Source organism: Mesoplodon bidens (assembly GCF_964165515.1).
Source record: "Mesoplodon bidens genome assembly, chromosome: 4".
Classification (NCBI taxonomy): domain Eukaryota; kingdom Metazoa; phylum Chordata; class Mammalia; order Artiodactyla; family Ziphiidae; genus Mesoplodon; species Mesoplodon bidens.
This window is the reverse complement of record NC_138160.1, coordinates 115,221,266-115,243,074: the sequence shown is the minus strand read 5'-3', so window position 1 is coordinate 115,243,074 and position 21,809 is coordinate 115,221,266. Positions and strand designations below refer to the sequence as shown.

The window sequence follows — 21,809 nt, the reverse complement described above, 5'->3', positions numbered from 1 at the left end:
AGGCAAGTGAGGGAACCTGCTGACACCTCAGTTTCCTCCTCCATAAAATGGGGACACATGTTGACACAAAACTGTCATCAAGGGGGTTCAGTAAGACAACGAACCTAGAGGATTGGCGCGTAGTAAACACACAGTAAACGGCAGCCCTTTGTAAAATCGGAGACTGGGATGAATGCATGGGCAGGCAAGAAGTAAGTCTGCCTGCTCTGGGGGCCAAAGGGGGCTGGGGCCAGAAGGTCTTCCTCCAGCAGCATCCAGGTTCCTTCCAGTGTTCCCACTGAGAGGCAGCTGATCCGAGTCCTGAGGAGCAACCCCTGTCTAGGGGTTCCTGTCTAGGCTCCTGGGGAGACCCTACATGGCTCCCCTCCATTCCCAAGGGCCAGGACTACCTTTCCTGAGGGGTCCCATCAGGCCCCAGGAGCTTTGAAGACAGATTCTATTTATCATCTTCAGATGCGTGATTTAACTCCTTTGTGCCTCAGTTTCTCTATCGGTAAAATGAGGGTAATAACGGTCCCTACTTCATAGGGTTACTGAAGGAATCAAATTACTGGATACATGTAAAGCACTCATAGCAGGGGCCACCACACAGTATCAGGACCAGAGACCCTAAGGACCCCCAGTCTAGACAGACCACCCTGGGATGTCTGCCCCCTACTCACTGGTAGACCTTTGCGCCTTCATGGTGATTTCTGTTATTGGTCCTCTGGGGACTCATGTACTACAGAAAAATCACATCTTGGGTAACTGGAGGTTACCACACACCTCACACAAGGGCTGCAAACTCAAAGGCTTACAGGAACCTCGCATGTGAAACAGATGGTGAGACAGGCTGGAGGGGACTGAGCGTCCAGCTCATCTCGAGGGCACAGACTGGTACCCTGTGGGAACAGAAGTCCTAGGTGGCCTCATTTTCTGACTTTTCAAGAGAAGCTACAAACAAGATTTATGTTTCCAAGGTCCTGATTTTAAAATGTTGACAACTTAGACAAAATGGTTAAAATATCATACTCTAAACTAGCCCAAACTAGCCACCAGTTTCTTGTTTGAAGACAAAGAATCCACGAAGCAGAGGTGCCAAGTCCTGGTGGCTCCCAGCTTAGACTGGGGTGCCTGAAAGTTAGGACAGCTTTCCCTAAAGATCCATGGGGGAATTAGATTCCCTGGGGTAAAGCACAAAAACCATTTTTTAAATTGAGGTATAGTTGATTTACAATATTTTATTAGTTTCAGGTATATACAACATAGTGATTCAAAATGTTCATAGATTATATTCTATTTATAGTTATTATAAAATATTGGCTATATTCCCTGTGCTGTATAATATATCCTTGTAGCATATTTATTTTATAGGTAGTAGTTTGTACCTCTTAATCCCCTACCCCTATCTTGCCCCTTCCTCTCCGTACTGGTAACCACTAGTTTGTTCTCAACATCTGCGAATCTGTTTCTTTTTTGTTATATTCATTTTTTTTTAGATTCCACTTATAAGTGATAACAGACAGTAGTTGTCTTTCTCTGTCTGACTTATTTCACTAAACATAATACCCTCCAGGCCCATCCATGTTGTTGCAAATGGCACAATTTCATTGTTTTTACGGCTGAGTAGTATTCCATCATATATATATATATATATATATATATATTATATATATATATCCCATCTTCTTTATTAGTTTGTTTCATAACCAATTTTTTTTTTACTGTCTGTCATTCTTTTAATGATGTTTCAGAATAAAGAAAATGTCACGCAGTTACATGGGGTTTTTGTTTTAGTATAGGGCACAAGAAATATTAATGAACAGAAAATATTTTTACAGCCCCAAAATAGATCACTTACAAATATTTGCCAAGTTCATTCTTATGGGATTCATGTAGTTTTGTAGTTGATATAACTGTTTACAGAGATGAAAAATTAAAATAGAGCTTTTTTATTAGAAAGACAATAGTACATAATTTAGCCCTTGCTAAAGGTATTCAAAAAGAAAGTGGCGATATTTTTATTTCCAGGTAATTGTCACATACAAGTCTCTATTCTCTACTTCTACATTCTCTTTGCATCACTCTAGTGTGCCTGTCTCCTGATAATGCTCTGTGCATTTTCCCTCCTCTGTATCTATCTGTGTCATGGCTTCTGGCCTCATTTCTTCTGTCCCACTCTTCACTGGGACTTCGCCGTGGCCGTCTTCTTGTTTCTCTTGGCTTGTAACCACCATGACTTCTGCTTCGGCTTCTCCTCCTCCTCTCATCCCTGCTCTGGCTCCTGCTGCCTCTCTCATTTCTTCCAGATCCTCTCTCCTCTGGACTCTGGTTATGGCTTCTGGGCTTTCTGTCAGAATCAGAATGCCTCCATTTGCTCTTCTCCCCAGAATTCTCTTGTTTTAAAAACCTAGGCTTTTCCTTGTTACTGTGACTGCTAGAACGTTCTTCATCAAGTTTTCTCTTCTTAGACTTGTCCGTCTCTTCAGAACCACTGTTGTAATTCCCTGAACGCTTGTTTTTCTTTCTTTTCTTCTTCTGTATTTTTTTTTCTTTGTTGTCACTCTCACTGCTGCTTTCTGAAGTGCCACCAGAGGAGGAAGAGGAGGAGGATTTGTTTTTATGTTTTTTGTGTTTACTTCTGCTCTTCTGAAGCTTTTTCTTTTTGCTATCTTTTCTCTTTTTCTTTTTTTTCTTCTCAAGTCGATCCAATTTCCTGAGAAGTTTCTGTTTTTGTTTGGTTGTTAGTGACTTTAAAAATTCGACTTCTGGATCTTCTTCACCCTCACTTGCAACATATTCCTGTGATGGATCATTTGCGGTCAAGTTTCTCCCCAGTACGTTTCGTTTCAGTGCAAACCCACTGTTTCTCATCTCCGCTATTAGCTCCGAGGGGTGCATCGATGGTCCTGAGCCATCAGTGGGAACTGAACTTGCATTAATTCCAGAAAGACCAAACAAAGGACATTCTCGATCTGTATTGACATGACCCCACTTGTGACATTTAATGCACCTCACATTTCGAACCTGAATACCAAAGGGCTGATCTCTGATGTTCATGTCATCTTTGGCATATTTTTCTCGTGGGGCCCCTTTTTGCCATTCAAATTTGTATTCGGTCTCTCCTTCTGTTTCTTCTTTCTCTTTGTTTTCTTTTTTAGCCCCTGGTGGAGCCTCATACATGAAATTAAGGCCATTCTTTACACGTTCATCTCCCATAAGCAATCTATTGTCATATGATTCTTGTTCTTTAAGATATTGTTGCATTAATTCTTCTTGTTTCTTCTTATCATATGATATTTTCTGTTCTGCCATCCATACTTTTTTGATGTTGGATTTGGAGGCAGGATGAAAGTCCTTCTTGCACATGAAATTGGCGAAGGATTTTCCCATTTTGGAGCCTGAGCTCAGGAAGGCAGCCGCTAGATCTGAGACCAGCGTAAACAAACTCTGCTGCCTAACCGGAACTGCGCCTCCTGTGGCAGAGAGAACTTCCTCATAACCAATTTGAATGTCAGTGCAGCTGTATGTTTGCAACAAACAGAACAAATAAGAGGTGTGACATTAATCACTCCAACAATGACAGAAAAATACCAGTAATGAATGAAAAGCTGTATACTTGATTTTCTTAAATGCTGGTGTTGGAAAAAAAAATTCAGTTGATAATGAAAAATCGTCAGACCCTCACTTTGTGGAGTAAAGAATGAAAGAGAGAGAGGAGGGGTAGAGGCAGGCCTACCACTCACACCTCTCGGTGTATCTCTGCCACCAAGAGGGAGCAGGGACTCTGAAAGAGTGAGGTCGGCGTCCTGGCCGTCAAGGATGTGAGACTCTGCAGGGGTCCCCGTGAGCTGACCGATTATAAGACAGCCTACCCCACTGAACATCCTGCCTCTGGATACACAGGGTAAGAATCCAGCAGTGTGCTCCCTGGAATTCACTCAACTGAGTTAAAAACTTACGTCCACGCGAAAACCTGCTCACAGAGGTTTATAGCAGCTTTACTCATAACTGCCCCAAACTGGAAGCAACCAAGATGTCCTTCCATAGGTGAATGGGTAAGTAAACGTGTGGTACATCCAGACAATGGAATATTATTCAGCACTAAAAGGAAATGAGTTATCAAACCATGAAAAGACATGCAGGAAACTTAAATGTATGTAACTAAGTGAAAAGAAGCCGATTTGAAAAAGCTACACACCGTGGGATGCCCCCTATATGACATTCGGGAAAAGGCAAAACTGTGGAGACAGTAAAAAGTTTGGTGGCCTCCGGAAATTGAGGGGAGAGAGGGATGAAAAGGCAGAGCACAGAGGATGTTTAGGGCAGCGAAACTACTCTGTATGATACTATAATGGTGACACCTGTCATTATACATCTGCCAAAACCCAATAGAACGTACAACAGCAAGAGTGAACCCTAACGTAAACTATGGAATCTGAGCGATAATAATGTGTCAACGTAGGCTTAACACACGTGCCACTCTGGTGGAGGATGTTGACAGTGCAGGAGGCTGTGGGTTGGGATGGGGGAGGGCACAGGGGAGTATAAGGGAACTCTCTGTACTTTCTGCTCATTTTTGCTCTGAACCTCAACTTGTTCTAAAAAATAATGCCTCGTTTTTGAAAAATGCAGGTAAGACGTTTTGAGCGCACAAATGTTGCCCGACAGCGCCCCCTAGCACCCGCGAACTGTGAACTTTCTTATAGACAGTAGGGCTTGGAGTTTTTTTGGAAGTACCAGAGAGCAAGAGACCAGGGGAAATTTTGCTTCTCTGAGCTGCACTTATTGATAGCTTGGGTGTGTTAGGGGTTAGAGGGCAGGGCAGGGCGAGGGAAGGAAAGGCAGGCTGAGGCTGGCATTTACCAAGCCCTGGCCCTTGTGTTTTAGCCAGGTTCCCGGGTTTCCAGGCCATGGCTTGTGCTGAAGGCTCGCAAAGGCTGCCAAGCTTGAGCGCAGAGGCCCCGGGCTTTATTGGAAGGCACTGGAGGCACCCCATGGTCTGCTGCAAGCCCGGCAGCAGTAGGGTTTGCCTCCAAACGGTTGAACCGTGGTGGTCATGGGCCTCACCTAGAAACTCTGCAGTTCTGCAAGCAGATGGGCCCATGGGGAGTGTGTGCCCACCCCGGTGCCAGGCCTGCTGACAGCAGACAAGTGGGTGGACAGGCAGAGGACCACACTTACACAGCAGGGACGTTTTGGGTCAATGGCCACCAAACAGAAATAGCCATGCACCGGGCCACTGGGTGACAGCTTCAGCAGGCCTAGCTGGTGATTTACACTTCACAAGGTGATGCAGTCAGTCCCAGGGAGCCTCTGGAAAACCACTTGGAGAGACAGCTCCCTAGGCAGGATTTCTCATTTTCTCATCACTTTTCCATTTTCATGATATAGCTCCCCCCTGGGGCTGAAGAAAGGGGAAAATGCTTTTTATATTATATTAGTGGCCATGTGGAAAAGACATGTCTCCCAGGACATTGGATTCGGGGTGAAGACGCACATTTGTAAAGCATATGTGAAAAATGTCATGTGTGGAGGGTATGAAATATTTGTTGTCATGTCTCGGGCTACTCTTGTGAAATATCAAAGGACAGAGAGAGCGAGGCCACTGGGAAGAACGTGAGCGGCTGTCCTTGAGGACACATCCACAGAGCAGGGCACCAGAGAGCGTTTAGAAAAGAGGTGGGTGGGCATGGCGGCATTGTCTGTTCATGTTTGCTGTACTTGCAGAAAGAGTATCAGGAAGGCACTCAGGACACTCAGTATAGTGCTTCCCTATTGGGAGGGGTGAGGGACTTTGAACTCTATTCCTTTTTATCTTTTCAAAGATTGTAAACAATGTGAACGTATAAACTTTTCAAAACAGTACATAAAAATAAAGCAAGCAAAAAGCCTTTTACTTTGTGAGGCTGTGTCTCAGAACAGAGTATAGGGGCTTCCCTGGTGGCGCAGTGGTTGAGAGTCCGCCTGCCGATGCAGGGGACACGGGTTCGTGCCCCGGTCTGGGAGGATCCCACGTGCCGCGGAGCGGCTAGGCCCGTGAGCCATGGCTGCTGAGCCTGCGCATCCGGAGCCTGTGCTCTGCAAGGGGAGAGGCCACAACAGTGAGAGGCCCGCCTACCGCAAAAAAAAAAAAAAAAAAAAAGAACAGAGTATAACCTTAAGAGAAATACTGTATCTTTTGAATAGAAAATAATCTCAGACTTCCTCCCTCTAGCCACCACTTTCTCTGTACCCAACGACTGGTCATCAGGCACCCTCCAGTACACAGAGGTCTGTACCAAGTTGTGTGTAGAAGCCCAGCAGCTTCTACAGAGAACAGTCCCCTCTCTCGGGGAAGCCTTCCCCCAGCTAAACTGCAGTCTTCCTGCTGCTGTTTTAGACTGTCCCTTGTTCCACTCTCTAAGAAGGCAGAGGGCTGATCGTGGGGCTTTTCACTATAGCAGTTCCGAGGTGTCAGGTTAGCAGTCAGCCTCCCTCCGTGTGAATAAATCTATAGCAGTGGAGCCCAGATCTGAGCTTTCACACCCTTGAGGAGTAGGCTAGCGGGCTGAGAAAAGAAGACTCAACTGTCTCCCAATATCTGGTTTCCCTTTTGTCTATGATAAGACAGCCATCATTTGGTCACTGAGCACACAGCTACCCAGCCTCCCTTGCAGCTAGGTCTAGCCCGTGGCTAAGGCCAGGCCAAAAGGATGTGAGCAGAAGTGATGTGGGCAGTTTCCAGGTCATGCCTTTAAAGGGAAAGGATGTGCCATGTGCTTTTTGGTCTGCCCCAGTCCCGCTGGTTGGGATGCAGACATGGCAGGGAAGAGCCATTTGGAGCCACATGGATGACGACAATGCTCTGGGGTTGACAGAGTGACAGGCTGGGAAGAACTCAGGTTGCTGACACTGTGGAACCACCATTAGGAGCCCTAGACTGCTTACACCTGGCCTATTAGGTAAATGAGAAATATATTTGTCTCTTGTTGGAGCCACTGCTTTAGATCTGTGTTAAACCAGCCAAACCTTCATTACACTGGAGAGAGAAGAGAGGGAGAGAGAATGTAGAGAAAAACTTAATGTGGGAATTCTGGAGAAGACAAGATAGGCGATCACCACTTTGCCTCTCTTCGTCTAGGTTCGGGAAATCAGTACAGTCACGCTAGCTGACGTCTCCCTACTCTGTGCTTTACAAGCACGACCTCAATCTCACTGCATCCTCACTCCCTCGCCATTTTAGAAATGGGAAACCGAGGCTCCGAGAGCTTCATGTGACTTGCCCAAGCCCCTTGATACATTAGTGGTGGAGGTGGGACTAAGATTCAGTCCACCTAACCCAAGAGCCACACTACCTTCCAAAGACCCAGGTTGCAGGTTCTCTGGGTATGGCACCATCCAGACTGTATGCTGGACCTTCTTTCTCTGGTGGCCTCCCACATTCTGGGGGCAGAGACTGTATATTCTTCATGAGGGGCTGTGGCTTAGGGTACTCAATGGGACAGCAGAGATAGGAAAACAAGCTAAGCGATGAAGGCCAACATGCCCCATCAAACCCAATCAACTTTGGGGCTTTGACAGGGTCAAGGGAGAGACTGGAGGGGAAGAGCCAGGAGGACGTGGGGGCAGTGGTTACAGCAGAACCTCAGTGTGTGTGCAGAGGCTGAGGAAGCAGCAGCCCTCTCCTTCTCCTATAGTTCTCTGACGTCTGGCTCCCTCGCACTTGAGTGAGTCTTTGCTCATGCACGTCCCCCTCTTGAGATGCCTGCTCCTCCTTTACTAACTTGGTCAGTTCCTGTTGGTTCTTCAAGACTGGCCTTGGCATCATCTCCTTGAGGAAGGCTTCCTAATCCCCCTAGGCTGGTCTTGGCACACTGTTGGGACTCTCTTGTCCTCGTGCTTCCCTCCTGGGTCCCACTGGGTGGTACTTGTCTGAGAGCCTGTCTTCTGCATGTGCCTGGACCTCCTTGAGGGCGGGGGGTGTCTCATATGCTTGGCTGCTGCAGAGCCCATCCAGGGCTGTGTGCAAAGGAGGCCAGTTCCCTTTGGGCCCAGCCTGCTCCTTGGGAAGAGGTCCAGAAGCCCCACTTGGAAATATACATAAATGAGCTGGAACTTGGCTCTGGAGGCATGCCGGGGTAGGGTCCTGAAGTGGGGAAGTCTGGCAAGCTTCTGTTCTGTGTGTGGAAACAGCTATGAGTCCCCATGGGCTCCGAGCACGTGTACACATGGGGGTGGTCCAGGAGCTCCAAAGCCTAGGGAATCCTACTGCCACCAAAGCCTCCACTTCCCAGAAGTTGCCATGATCCACCTCTCTGTCCCAGACTGAAATGCAGGTCATGTGGGATCTGACATCCACTCCAAAGTGAGGTTTCTGTCTTTCACTGGTTTTGAAATTCCAATTTTTATTAAGCCGGTAAAGGAGAATTAAAAGCAGGCAATTTAATTTTGCAAAACAAAGCCACAGCAATTGCTGGAGGGCCTTTCCTTTGTTTTGGCAAAATCAAGCCAGATTGCACTACCCATGGTGACGGCTGCTTCCTGAGGTGGCATTTGAGGCTCGCAGCCCCAAATCTTGGCCAGGCTATTTTTCTTTGCACCAGAAGCCTCCGTGATTTAGCATTTTCCCAGGAAATTCGGGTCCGCCTCCAGCTCATGATGACTATTCCAGATGTGGAAGGTGGCTTGAGGTGTGAGAGGCGGCAGGGGTGAGTGGACACCCAGCGTGAATAGCACAGGCCCCTCAGACGCCTGCTGCAGGTGGCACTCTGTGCATTGGAGACCAGTTTTCCCTGTGGGAAGTATCCAGCAGTTTAAAGAAGCAGCCTTCTAGGAGGAGCTTTAAACTATGAGCAAGTCAAAAGTTCGGAAGTGCTTTGAATCTCTGCATTTTATGTGTCTACTGCATTGGGGGTTCAGAACTCTGCTTGTGGGCTCTGAGTCCAGGGCCCAAACCTGCAAGAAATGGTGCTCAGTGGTGGCTGTCTGCCCGGAGCTTTCATAACAATGATACCAACCCTTACCCTTAAAATCTGTGATATCAGGAACACCGGGAAAGTGCAGAGACCAAGCATCACAGGATCCTGCTCACAGGCAGGAAAGGGCAGGCGCTGAGCCTGGTAAGTGACCCACCACATGGATGATTCATTGATCTGCCCACTAACACCTCCCCGAAATTTATATTGTTGGAAAACAATCTACACTGCTGAGAGTGCAGCATGTTATTTATTTATTTTTCTTTTGGCGGTACGCGGGCCTCTCACTGTTGTGGCCTCTCCCGTTGCGGAGCACAGGCTCCAGATGCGCAGGCTCAGTGGCCATGGCTCACGGGCCCAGCCGCTCCACGGCACGTGGGATCTTCCCGGACCGGGGCACGAACCCGTGTCCCCTGCATCGGCAGGCGGATTCTCAACCACTGCGCCACCAGGGAAGCCCAGCATGTTATTTTTAACGAAGAGTATTTCTGTTAAACAATATAAAGATGGGAACATGAAATTAACAAAACCTACAAGGTGAATTTGAATGCTTTTCGTTTTGTATTGTAGCCAAGGTATGTAAAATATTTTATTCAACCAAATATGGTCAAATATGGTAACTGTCACCATCAATCATAAATCTTATCTTAAGATAACTATTTGAAAGAAAACTGGATATCCACATGAAGTTGGACTCTGGATGCCTACCTTACACGGTATATAAAAATTACCTCAAAATGGATTAAAGATCTAAATGTAAGAACTAAAACTATACAATTCTTAGAAGATAAACTACATGACATTGGATTTGGCAATAACTTCTTGGATGTGACACTAAAAGCACAGGCAACAAAAGTAAAAATAGGTACCTTGGAATATATCAAAATTTTAAATTTCTGTGCATTCAAGGACACAACAGAGAGAAAAGGCAGCCCATGGAATGGGAGAAAGTATTTGTATATCCCATATCTGATAAGGGGTTAATATCCAGAATATGTAAAGAACTGCTATAACTTAATAACAGGAAAACAAATAACCCAGTTAAAAAAATGGGCAAAGGACTTAAAGCAGACATTTCTCCAAAGATGATATACAAATGGCCAACAGCACATTAAAAGATATTCAACATCAGTAATCATTAAGGAACTGCAAATCAAATCCACCGTGAGATATCCCCTCACACCCATTAGGATAGCTACTATAAAATAAAATAAAATAACAACACAACAACAACAGAAAATAACAAGTGTTGGCAAGGATGTGAAGAAATTGGAACCTTTGTGCACTGTTGGTAGGAATGTAAAATGGTGTGGCCACTATCGAAAACAGTAGGGCAGATCCTCAAAATATTAAACACAGAATTAACATATCCAGAAATTTCACTGCTGGGTATATATCCAAAAGAACTAGAAGCAAGGTATCAAACAGGTATTTATACACCGTATTCCCAGCAGCATTATTCACAATAGCCTAAAGCAGAAGCAACCCGAATGTCCATTGACAGATTAATGGATCAACAAAATGTGGTATATACGTACAATGGATTATTATTCAGTCTCAAAAATGAATGAGGGGCTTCCCTGGTGGTGCAGTGGTTGAGAGTCCGCCTGCCGATGCAGGGGACACGGGTTCGTGCCCCGGTCCGGGAAGATCCCACATGCCACGGAGTGGCTGGGCCCGTGAGCCATGGCCGCTGAGCCTGCGCGTCCGGAGCCTGTGCTCCGCAACGGGAGAGGCCGCAACAGTGAGAGGCCCGCGTACCGCGAAAAAAAAAAAAAATGAATGAATTGTGACACATACTACGACATGGGTGAACCATAAAGACATTATGTTAAGTGACATATGCCGATCACAAAAGGACAAATACTGTATGATTCCATTTATATGAGGTATCTAGAATAGTCCAACCCACAGAAACAAGTAGAATGGTGGTTGCCAGGGGCTGGAGGGAGGGCGAAACGGAGAGCTGTTGTTTAATGGGTTTAAAGTTTCAGTTGTGCAAGATGAAAAGGTTCTGGAGATTGTACAACACGGGAATATACTTAACACTACTGAACTGTACATTTAAAATGGCTAACATGGAAAACTGTGTTATGTGCATTTGACCACAATTTAAAGAAAGGTAACTATTTGCAGAGGAACAGTTTGGTTTGTTTCCCTTCATCCGCCTGCTGTCAGATCTACATGGAATACCTCCAGGCACCTAAATTGCCGCACAGAGGTTTTTTACATGGTATGTTAAAAATCTGCCTTTGAAGACATGCTAATCTCAGAATACATTTTATTCCTAAATTTTAGTTAAAGTATTTATGCTAGGCTTTTACCTCACTTAATTAAAAACAAAACCCCCATGTTTGATGTGTGTTGTGCTGTGTTTGGGGCCACCTTTCCTGGCCAGTTGCATTCTTTAAATAAGATCGAGCTGTGTTTCTTCAATATGGGTTCTTGACTGAAAAAGAAAGAAGCCCGTGGCATATCCTTTTGACCAGGTGAAAGCTGATCCCTCTCCAAGTGTTAGATGAAGATACTGGCTATAGGGCCAGGGAGGTTGGGCAGGGCATGATTATCCCCATTCTACAGATGAGGATAGTGAGGCCCAGAGAGGAAAAGCAACTTGTCACAAAGTATGTCCATGGCAGAGCCAAGGCTGGGCTCCCGGGGAGGGCTCCCTCCCTGCCCTCCAGCCCACAGCTGCTCTGGATGCTGTGAGTGAAGCAGGAGGGGACAGCACACAGGCCAGCATGCAAGACGCCTCTGCCTCTGCCTTCCCCAAGCCCCTCCTCCCCAGGCAGCCTAAAGGACAGCCCTTAGCTCAGTGGGAAACAAGGAAGTAAAAGCACAAGGTAATTGCTGGGCTTGCTGGCACTGGCTCTACATGGCCTGACTATCCCACCCCAAGGTGAGAGCCCACAAGGCCTCAGAATTCCCAGGCACCATGTCTCCGGGGCCTGCCCCAGGCATTGGTCAGGGCTCCATTATTGGATTTAGCATAAAGTAAAACTGACATATATTAGGAACACAGAACAATAATGAAATTGGGCTTAGCAATGACCCCTGGCATAGAGGAGGGAGCATGGGCAGAATGCTCACCATCTCTGGCTCTGGAGCAGGTGGAGGTCACCCCCCGGGCCACGCTGGCCAGCCCCACCTGCGCAAGGAGGCCCCACCAGCACTCTGGGAGGGAACGCAGCAGGAATAAGCAGCCAGGGCCGTCCCTCATAGCCATTCGCTTCACCCAGCCCAGCCCAGCCATCAGAAGTTGGGGACCCAAGGCCCAGAGAGGGGAAAGGGCTTGCCCCTTGGGAGCACAGGAGTTGAGGGCAATGATCTGAAGATCAGACCTGGGTTTGAGAGGCAGCTCCTGACCTTCTATGTGGGTGATCTTGAGTAAGTTACTTCATTGTGCCTCTGCTCTCTCATTTGTGAAACAGAGTTGATAGTGGAACCTCTCCCACAGGTGTAGTGAGGATTAAATAAGACAGTTCATATAAGGGCTTAGCACAGGACACAGGATAGAGTCAGGACTCACTCAATGCTCATTTCATTATTGTTTTAAAATTCAAATGCACCGTCACTGTCGTCGTTACCATTCTTATAAGCCAAGGGCATAGAGCAAAGCGTGGGAGAGCCCTTCCAGCAGCTGGGCATCTGACGCCACCTTCCTCCGCCAGGTGCCACCCCACCTATCATCGCTTCCACCTGGCCAGCTCCTAGTCATTCTGCACGAGTCAGCACAGCGGCCCCTCCTCCAGGGTGCTTCCCTGGTGCTCCCCACACCTGGCAGTTTAGGTGCCCCTCCTGGGTTCATATTCTGGGCATCCCCCCGTCACAACACCATCTCTACAAGTGTCAGCTATTTTTTTTCTTACCTGACGGCTCAGTGGGGGCAGGGAACGCTGTCCTGACGATCATGGTAACAACCGCTCCATCTGTATCCTGAGTGCTTAGTGAGCACGAAGTGCTGGCCTGGGCCGAGTGCGGTGCGTGCCTTTCCTCCAAGGGGGCCCCTCCTTGGAGAGGATCATGGCTACTCCATCTTACAGGTAAGGAAGCAGACCTGGCCTCTCACCCTCGCTGTGCTGCGTACTAAGTTTGTCCCTGGGCAGGGACGTGTCTGTCCCAGCATCTGCCCTTATAACCAACCGCCGCTCTGCGGGGCCTCACCCTCTGGCTTCCTGCTCTGTCTCCACGGGCGGAGTTGGTGTCCTCTGGTGAGATTTGCTGTAGATTCACCTTGGGCCATTTCAGGGCATTCTGAGTCAGAGAAACAAGGACCCTGTCGCCCTCCCTCCCCAGCAGTCCCATGAATGACTCCCCCAGACTTTCACCGTCCGCCCCTTTCCGCCTAGAAGAGCAAACCACCGGGTTGAGGGATGCTGCCACCTGGTGGCCACAGGCTATCAGGACACGCGGGGATGTCCTGATGGGGACGGGGGTGGTGAGCGGCCACACTGGCTTGGCAGGCTGGAAGCAGGGCCCTCTCTGCTGAGCGCACTGCCAGCCAGCCCGCGGAGCACACGTCTGGAGAAGGTGGGGCAGCTGGACCGCACAGAACACCACCCATGAAGCACGATAGCTTTATGTTTAGGCCCAGGAGTACAACAGACCGGGCCCAAATCCTGGTTCGGACATTTCCCAGACAGGTGATCTTAATTAGTCGACTGATTGCTGTGAGCCTCAGCTTCCTTTCCTGTATACTGAGTAGCCTTCTCCTCCTGGGTTAGGGCCACGTGCCCCAGCCAGAACATGGAGGTTCTTTCTAGAGCATCCGTTTTACTTCATTATCATTTAAAAATGGAATTTCTACTGAACTCATGCAAATTATGTATTCAGCTCCAGAATTATGTTTGTCTTAAGCAAAACCTGAAGGCTTCTGAGAATCTGGGGTTTGTGCAAGCTGTCAGTCGGCTCTGCCAGCCCCTCTCCCCAGGATCCAGAAGAACTAGTGCATCTGCACTCAACTCTGGTCTTCTACCTACCAACCCTCCCCACGTGCTTGGCACTTTGCACGTTTCATTTAGCCCTCACACAGCAACAAATTATCCTCATTTTACAGAGCAGAAATCAGGTTCAGAGAGGCTGAGTAACTTGTCTGAGGGCACACAGTTGCTACAAGAAGGAGCCAAGCCTCAGACCCGAGTCTATCTAACAGTAGAGTCCTCGTCTGCCCACCATTGTAGGAGCCCCAGGAGCTGTCCTTCTGTCCCCGAGCTCTCGAAGGAGCACGACTGGGGGCGTTTGCTCACTGATGTACACTCCCCAGCGTCCTGACACCAGCCAAAGGAGGCCGTCCTAGCCAAGGGCGCCGAGCAGAGAGAAGCCAGCACCTCACTCCCCCTGCGCTCACCTCCCCTGGCTCTCCCCCTGCCCCCGGGGAAAGGCCAGACAGTTACCAGCACGCCTTCCTGCTGGCCCTTGGGAGATGCAGCTGGGCAGCTCTTCCTCTTGTCACATAAGTTCCCCCGCTGTTTCAGTTCTCTCTCTTGCTGGGAACTGCTGGGAGCTGAGTTATGAGGGAACTCGGGCCACGAGCACATCTCTTCCACCCACTCACTCTCCCGTGCCAGGGCTGGGAGTGGGGACACAGCTTTCCTCTCACTGAGGCCTGGTTCCAGGGGGCAGTGAGGAGGGATGTCCCATGCCCCGGCGAGGAAAACTAAGACATGGAGAGGGAATAGGACTTACCCAGGGTCATACACCTAGGGGCAGCAAAGCCCCTGCCAGGCTTCTGCCTGAGGCTCACTGCCCTTCCCTGCAGATGGGAGGAAATACCTGAGTATCACCAAGAAGGGAAGGCACTGTGTGTGAGGGGCCCTGGGGAGGACCATGGTTCCGAGACATGCAGCTGGCCGGCAGTCTGAGCTAAGCAGACCCATGGGCCGAGAGGAAGGTCTCTGGAGCATGGCGAGCCACCTTCCACTCAGCAGGCTGAGCCCTGGTGTGTTTGCAGACCTTAAAGCTCCTCAGAGTGGCCATTTGGACTTCTGGTTATCCATCCGTCCACCAGGGAGGTGAAGCTGTCTGTGCTGAGCGGGGGTATGGTGCCGGCAAGAGCCCTGAGGTCTAGCCTGACTGCCTGCCCCAGGCCCCTCCGCCTCATAAGCCAACCAGCGCACCTGAAATGCTGTCATTGGAACCACTGCGTGCAGGGAGGATGCCACGTGATGACGAAGGCAGAGATCAGGGTGATGCCTCTACAAGCCAAGCAATGCCAAAGATTGCCAGCAAACCTCCAGCAGCTAGGTGAGAGGCCTGGAACAGATTCTCTTTCGGAAGGAACTAATCCTCTTGAAACAGTCTTGGACTTCTAGTCCCCAGGACTTTGAGACCATACATTTCTGTTTATTTAAGTGACCCCATTTGTGGTACTTTGTTATGGCAGCCCCAGTAAATGAATACACCAGTCAATACCTCTCTGCAGAGATCATTCAATACTCTTACCTCTATTACCATAGGCTAGTTTTATCTGTTCTTACATTTCATGTAAATGGAATCACACAGTCTATATCATTTGTGCCTGGTTTCTTTTGCTCTCCATAATGGTCATGAGATTCATCTCCATTGTTTTGTGTATCATTGGTCCATTCTCTTTTTTACTGCTGTGTAGTGTTTCACTGTATACATATTATACAAATTTTTATCCATTTTTCTTAATGGACATTTGGGTTGCTTCTAGTTTGGGGTTAATAGGATAAAACTTCTGTGAACATTCTTTTTTTTAATTTTATTTATTTTTTTTATACAGCAGGTTCTTATTAGTCATCCATTTTATATACATCAGTGTATACATGTCAATCCCAATCGCCCAATTCAGCACACCACCATCCCCCCCCCCCGCTGCTTTCCCCCCTTGGTGTCCATACATTTGTTCTCTACATCTGTGTCTCAACTTCTGCCCTGCAAACCAGTTCATCTGTACCATTTTTCTAGGTTCCACATATATGCGTTAGTATACGATATTTGTTTTTCTCTTTCTGACTTACTTCACTCTGTATGACAGTCTCTAGATCTATCCACATCTGTGAACATTCTTGTACAGCTCTTTTTGTGGATGTACATAGTGAGATTGTTTCTGTTGGTTTTTTCTCTTGTTTGACAGTTGGTCTTGTAGCTTAGCATGCCTAGTACTTTTTTTATTAATTGTAGAACATTGTTAATGAGAAGTTGTAGAGGCTCTGTATGATATTAACTTTTTTTTTTTTTTTTTTTTTTTTTTTTGCGGTACGCGGGCCTCTCACTGTTGTGCCCTCTCCCGCTGCGGAGCACAGGCTCCGGACGCGCAGGCTCAGCAGCCATGGGTCACTGGCCCAGCCGCTCCGCGGCATGTGGGATCCTCCCGGACCGGGGCACGAACCCATGTCCCCTGCATCGGCAGGCCGACTCTCAACCACTGCGCCACCAAGGAAGCCCCGATATTAACTTTTTCTAGCAAGTATTTCTTTTTTTTTCTAGGAGGCAGTTAGAGAAGAGAGATTGAGATAATCCGGGGCCAGTGCTGGACACACATCCATCTTGGTCTCTTCCAGGCTGCCCTCGAAGGCCAGCAGAGCCCTGGAGAGGTGGGCGTAGAAGGTGGCCTTCCTGCTGTCCTACTGCTGGAGAGGCTACCCTCTGTGAGTAGCTGTTTTATCCTTCCCCTGAGGCCCTGCCCTTTCCTGAGACACTCAGTGGACCACCGTGTTGCCCATAGCTCCCTTGGCCACCTCTGGTCCGGCCACAGTGACCCCCTCACAGTCTCCCAAATGCAATGGGAGCTCCCCTCACTGGCCCTCTGTCCAAAAGAGCTCCCCTTTCTAACAGGTCTGGGATGCCTTTGCCCCACCCACGTGGCAGGGGGGAAGAGGAACTCTGTTCATACCCTGAAATAGCTCTCAAGGTCCCTGGGGACGGGGCAGTAGAGACTGGCAGAGATGAAACCCGGGAGGGAACTCAGGGGCCTCTCCTAGCAAGGGTCCCAGACTGGGGTTTCCGACCTCAGGGGCTGCACTTCTGCAACAAGAAATTACACTTCCATTTTCTTTCCTAAAGGGAAAATGGAAGAAAGCAACAAACCTGATGAGCATTCTGACGCATCAATTCCCTGAACCGCAGGCGTAGCTGCCATCCCCAGACCCGCCCCAGCCTAGACCCACTTCCTCCCGAGAGCTCACAGCTGCAGTGCCGGAGTCAGATGTGACCCTGGAATTAAGGTAGGTGGAGGTCAGAGACTTGAACTCACAGTGAGGGGAGAAGGTCTAATGGGACTGGGACGGGGCTTCTCGCCAGGCACATACCCCAGAGAGTCTTCCTCTGAGATTCTGCTTCCCCGGCACGACTGGGCTCCTGGAGCAAAGAGAAGGCCTCTGCAGGGGCTCTGCGCCGGCAGGGGGATTTCTATCAGCTCTGGAGGACTCAGCAGAGCAGAGAGTAAGGTCACAAGAGCAGGGTTGAACCCTTTTTTCTGAGGGATTCGCTTAGGGTCCCTGGGCCATGGGATTGGTTCCTGGAAGTGAACTCTGAGCTCCTGGCCAGGCCTGAGGACTTGGCTGTCCAGCTCCACTGTCCTGGGCCTAGTTTACACACACCTCAGGGAGAGGCTTTCTGCAGGCTGGGGCAAGAAGCGGGGTGTGGTTGTGGTGTGTCTGTGTGGGGCTGCGTGTGTGCATGAGGGAAAAGGGAGAGCCCTAAGGGCTCTGCACTCTATCAGATCGGGAGGTTCTCCCCCCAAAGATAGGGAGTCCAGGGTCTGGAGGGACTTGGAGCCTGTCCCACAGCCTTTAAGGACCAGACTCTCATGTGGGGTCTCTCTGGACTTGATTTCCCACGATTTTCACATGCGTGAGCCTCTTCTCATTTAGCCGTTTGGCAGGTGTGCCCCCAGACACTTGCTGTGGCCAGGCTCCGTCTGGACCGGGCAGTGGGACACAGGGCATCGAGGCAGCTCTGCCCTCGGGAGGCCTCAGGGATGACAGGAGGAGAAGAGCACAGGGAAGATGGGACAAGGACCCCCATAACTGACACATAATGGAAAAGGGACTGAATGGAACAGCCCCAGGGGGAGCCTCCTTGTTGTGAGGGTCTGAGTGCAGAGAGAGGAAAAGAGCTTCATGGAAGAGGTCACATTTGAACCGGGCCTTGAGCACTTTGGGATGGAAGATACATTCTCAGGAGAGAAAATACTGTAAGCAAAAGCCTGGCGCTGGGAAAGTGTACATTTAGTTATTCAGGTCCGGTCAGTCCTTGGTTCCTGTAGAAGGTGTTGGCATGTCCTGGGCCATATGGGGTTGGTAACATGTGTCAGAGAGTTTATGTTCCTCTAATCCATGCAGAAAAAGAGTCTTCCTGCATGTGCCAGTGAAATTCTAAAGGACAAATTTCTAGAGATGGAGTTACAGAGGCAAGTGACATGTGCAATGCACACTGGCAGATATGTATGACCAGTTGACCTCCATGGAGCCCCATCAGTTCTGAGAGAGATCTCAGCTCTTTCCAAGTTCATTACCAGCATCTTCTTCTGCCCCAGACAGTGAGGAGGGGATGCTTGTGGCATTAGCGTGCATAGGAGCACTTAGAATGTGCTAGATGTTTTTGTTCTTCCTTGGGATCTCCAGGCAGCCTTTCTGATCCCCCAGGAGCAGGCGGGAGTCCCCTCTTCTGTGTCACTCCACAACGCCAGGAGCTAGAAACCCCTTCTCCTTTCCCAGCTGGGTGTTCCTGTTGATCAGCTCAGCCCCAGCCACTGGTCAGCGCCTGGCTCAGAGGAGGGCTTGGCAAGCATTTGTTGTGTGACTGTCGGATACAAGGAAGGTGAATCCTACCTTCCGTCCTTCCCTTTCCATGAGGCAGGGCAAATTGTCCCCAAACGCCAACAGTCCACCCAAACCCCACCACACAGGCTGGTATGCTTTGGACCTTGCACAGACAAGGATCAACATACCTACGTCACAGAAGAGAGAGCTAAAATTTGGAGAGTGAGTAGCATGCCTCACTCAGAGTGTGTTAGGGATGAAGCTGAGGCTAGAAGCAGCACGCCTGAGCTTCTACACCAGCTCTGGCCGTGGCTGCAGCCTGGCTGGAGCAGAATGACTGCATGGACGTTCAGTGCCCGGCCCTGCTTGGCCAAAGGTGGCTGGGAGCCCCTGAGGTGGGCAAGAATGTCCAGGCTCAGGGAATCACAGAGGAGTGTCTGCCTCCACCCACGCCTGTGTGTCTGTGCTCCATCTTTCTTAGGCTGTCGTCCATGGAGAGACCCCTCACGGTCCTGCGGGTGAGCCTGCACCACCCCACGCCAGGCCCTGCCACCTTCGCCAATGTCCCTTTGCAGCTAGAGCACGACACCAGCCCACTGCTGGTGGGCCGGGGCCCGGATGCCCACCTCCGGCTGCAGCTCCCTCGCCTCTCCCGCCAGCACTTGTCACTGGAACCCTACCTGGAGAAGGGCGGTGCCCGGCTGGCCTTCAACTTGAAGGCTCTGAGCCGCAAGGGCTGCGTGTGGGTCAACGGGCTGACGCTGAGGTTCCTGGAGCAGGTGCCCCTGAGCACCATCAACAGGGTCGCCTTCTCTGGCATGGAGATGGTGGTCCACATCGAGGGAGGCACGTCCCTGGAGGCCTTTGTCTGCTGCTTCCAACTCAGCCCCTCGCCCCTGATTTACAGGCTCCAGGCTGAGGAGACCGATGAATGGGAAATCACCCCCCAGGAGCAGCCTCCCTCAGGTTCAGGGCAGCAGGCTCCGGGTCACCTGGGGCTTCTCGACAGCCCTTCCCAGCCCGGCCCTGGAGGAGCACCAGAAATACAGCTCCAGAGGGAGCCCCCAGACAGTGCTCTCTGCTAGCCCCGCCGGCCACCCCGGAGCAAGCTTTAGCTGAAATGGGACTTGAAATAGTCAAGTTACATCATGCAAGGTTGACAAGCCGCGTAACAATGAACCTATTCTGCAAGCATGAACCACCAGGGGTGAGGGAGGTGCCCTCCGCATCCACAGCTATGCAAGGTAACAGGAACTTCATATACTTTTGGAGGCCCTGAGGGGTTCTGGGAGCCTCTCTCAGTGTTTCCCCACATTTCCCCCTCTCATCTGACTAGGAGTTACTTTATGTTGCTAATTTTGTGTGCCGCTTAAGAGCTGGAGTTTGAGGTTGCACCAGGAATGCATGGACACATGTAACAATTACGTTTGTGGTAGCTTGGGGTTACCTTGGGCTTTCAAATACCCACAGGCACTCGGGGCTTAGGGAAGCCTGTGTTTAATAAACTGCAAGTATTTCATTAAGCTGGCATACCCTGATCCCCAGATGGGCCGCCTGCACACCACATCGTCATGCAGAGGCAGGGGTGGGAAATAGAGAAGAGGTGTAAGAGGAAATTGGCAAGGCGGGGGCTCACAGTTCTGGAAAGGATGAATTGAAGATAGAGCTGAGGGCTTCCTGGGGATGGGGAGCTGGGGGCTGGGCCTGCCCAGAAATTCATTGTCACTGTCATCCTCTTCATCCTCATGCTCCCCCACTCTCACTTCTGGATCAAAGCCTTGGCTGACCAGAGGGCAAAGGTCTTCAGGGGAAGGTAGCTTCCCAGAGCAATGGGCTCTTCCAGGACTAATTCTATGAGAGGGCGGGGTGGGAGGTTGTGACAGAATACAGTTCAGCAGTTATTTCACTCAAGGGTGGGTCAGGGCTTCCCTGGTGGCGCAGTGGTTGAGAGTCCACCTGCCGATGCAGGGGACACGGGTTCGTGCCCCGGTCTGGGAGGATCCCACATGCCGCGGAGCGGCTGGGCCCGTGAGCCATGGCCGCTGAGCCTGCGCGTCCGGAGCCTGTGCTCCGCAAGGGGAGAGGCCACAACAGTGAGAGGCCCGCGTACCGCAAAAAAAAAAAAAAAAAAAAAAAAAAGGGTGGGTCATATGCCAACGGGGGTGGACTAGTGGGAGATCAAGAGTGGGCTCATTTTCTCAGTGTATGTTGGGAGGTATGTGCTGGGGAGCTGAGCACAAGCAGCCACGCTCCATGCCATCCAGGGGAGGGGGAGTGTGGTTTAGAAACCATGTTCACCTGTGTAATGAAGGGAGTGACCTCAGACCCAGATGGTTGCCATCAGCCTTGACCCTGCTCTACAATATCCAAGGCACTGAAGCTGCCCACTAGCTGGCTCACATCCCAAGGTCTGTAACCACCTCCAACAAGGCTTTCAACACTCCTCACTTCCCGCCCAAGAAGAGAGATCCTTTTGCACCCAGGGTAGGCTGCAAGGAAGTTCAACCGCACTGCCAGGCCTGAGCATCTTCTCCCTGGGGAAGATAGCAGTGGGCAGGACCCAGACTGCCCAGACTTGGGAAGATTCCATCTGATAGGGCATGAGGCAGATACACTCAGGTCACAGCCACAAAGCAGAGGAGGGCAAGGGATGTGAGAAGAAGGGGCTGTCCAAAGCTGTGAATGGCCCATGGGGCCACCAAAGCAGTCCTTCACTCAACTTTCACCAAGCACCCACCTTGTACCAGATGCTGTGCAAAGCCCGGGGAACCAGCAGTGAACAGGTTGACTAAGGCCCTGCCCTCAGGGAGCTTACCTGGGACTCAGGAAAGACATGTATTCAGGAAATGATCACTGTGGGCAGTGCTAGAGACATTGTGTTTTCTCTCTCTTCATGCTGGTGTTAACCTCAGCTCTACTATTAAGTGGCCGTGTCTGGTGAGTGCTTACTATGGACTCCACGCTCTGCTAGGTGCTGTGTACATTCCCCCATTTAATCTCCATAATGCCCAGATAGACAACGGTATTAACCGCATTGTACAGATGAGGAAATTGAGGCTCAGAAAAGTGAAGTATCTTGCCCAACGTCACGCCACTCACTAGCTGTGTGATCTTGGGCAAGTGACTTAGGCTGCTTTGGTCTCCA

General features: G+C 49.8%; 2 protein-coding genes across 2 annotated transcripts; one reads left to right on the top strand and one right to left on the bottom strand.

Moving 5' to 3' along the window:
- Positions 1 to 1,691: 1,691 nt before the first annotated feature.
- On the bottom strand, positions 1,692 to 3,446 carry LOC308616784 (corepressor interacting with RBPJ 1-like). The gene has a single exon (XM_081233172.1). It carries the CDS (start codon positions 3,370 to 3,372, stop codon positions 2,032 to 2,034), a length of 1,341 nt encoding a protein of 446 aa, XP_081089298.1. The 5' UTR covers positions 3,373 to 3,446; the 3' UTR covers positions 1,692 to 2,031.
- A 15,709-nt stretch (positions 3,447 to 19,155) lies between these two features.
- On the top strand, positions 19,156 to 19,749 carry TIFAB (TIFA inhibitor; the record flags this gene model as incomplete). The annotated part of the gene is made up of 1 exon (XM_081232613.1): positions 19,156 to 19,749. The coding sequence occupies one exon, from the start codon at positions 19,156 to 19,158 to the stop codon at positions 19,747 to 19,749; it is 594 nt and encodes a 197-aa protein (XP_081088739.1).
- Between the last annotated feature and the right edge of the window lie 2,060 nt (positions 19,750 to 21,809).

Excerpts from the sequence above, each read along its gene's own strand:
- LOC308616784 (XM_081233172.1), bottom strand. The coding sequence starts at position 3,372 with ATGGGAAAATCCTTCGCCAATTTCATGTGCAAGAAGGACTTTCATCCT.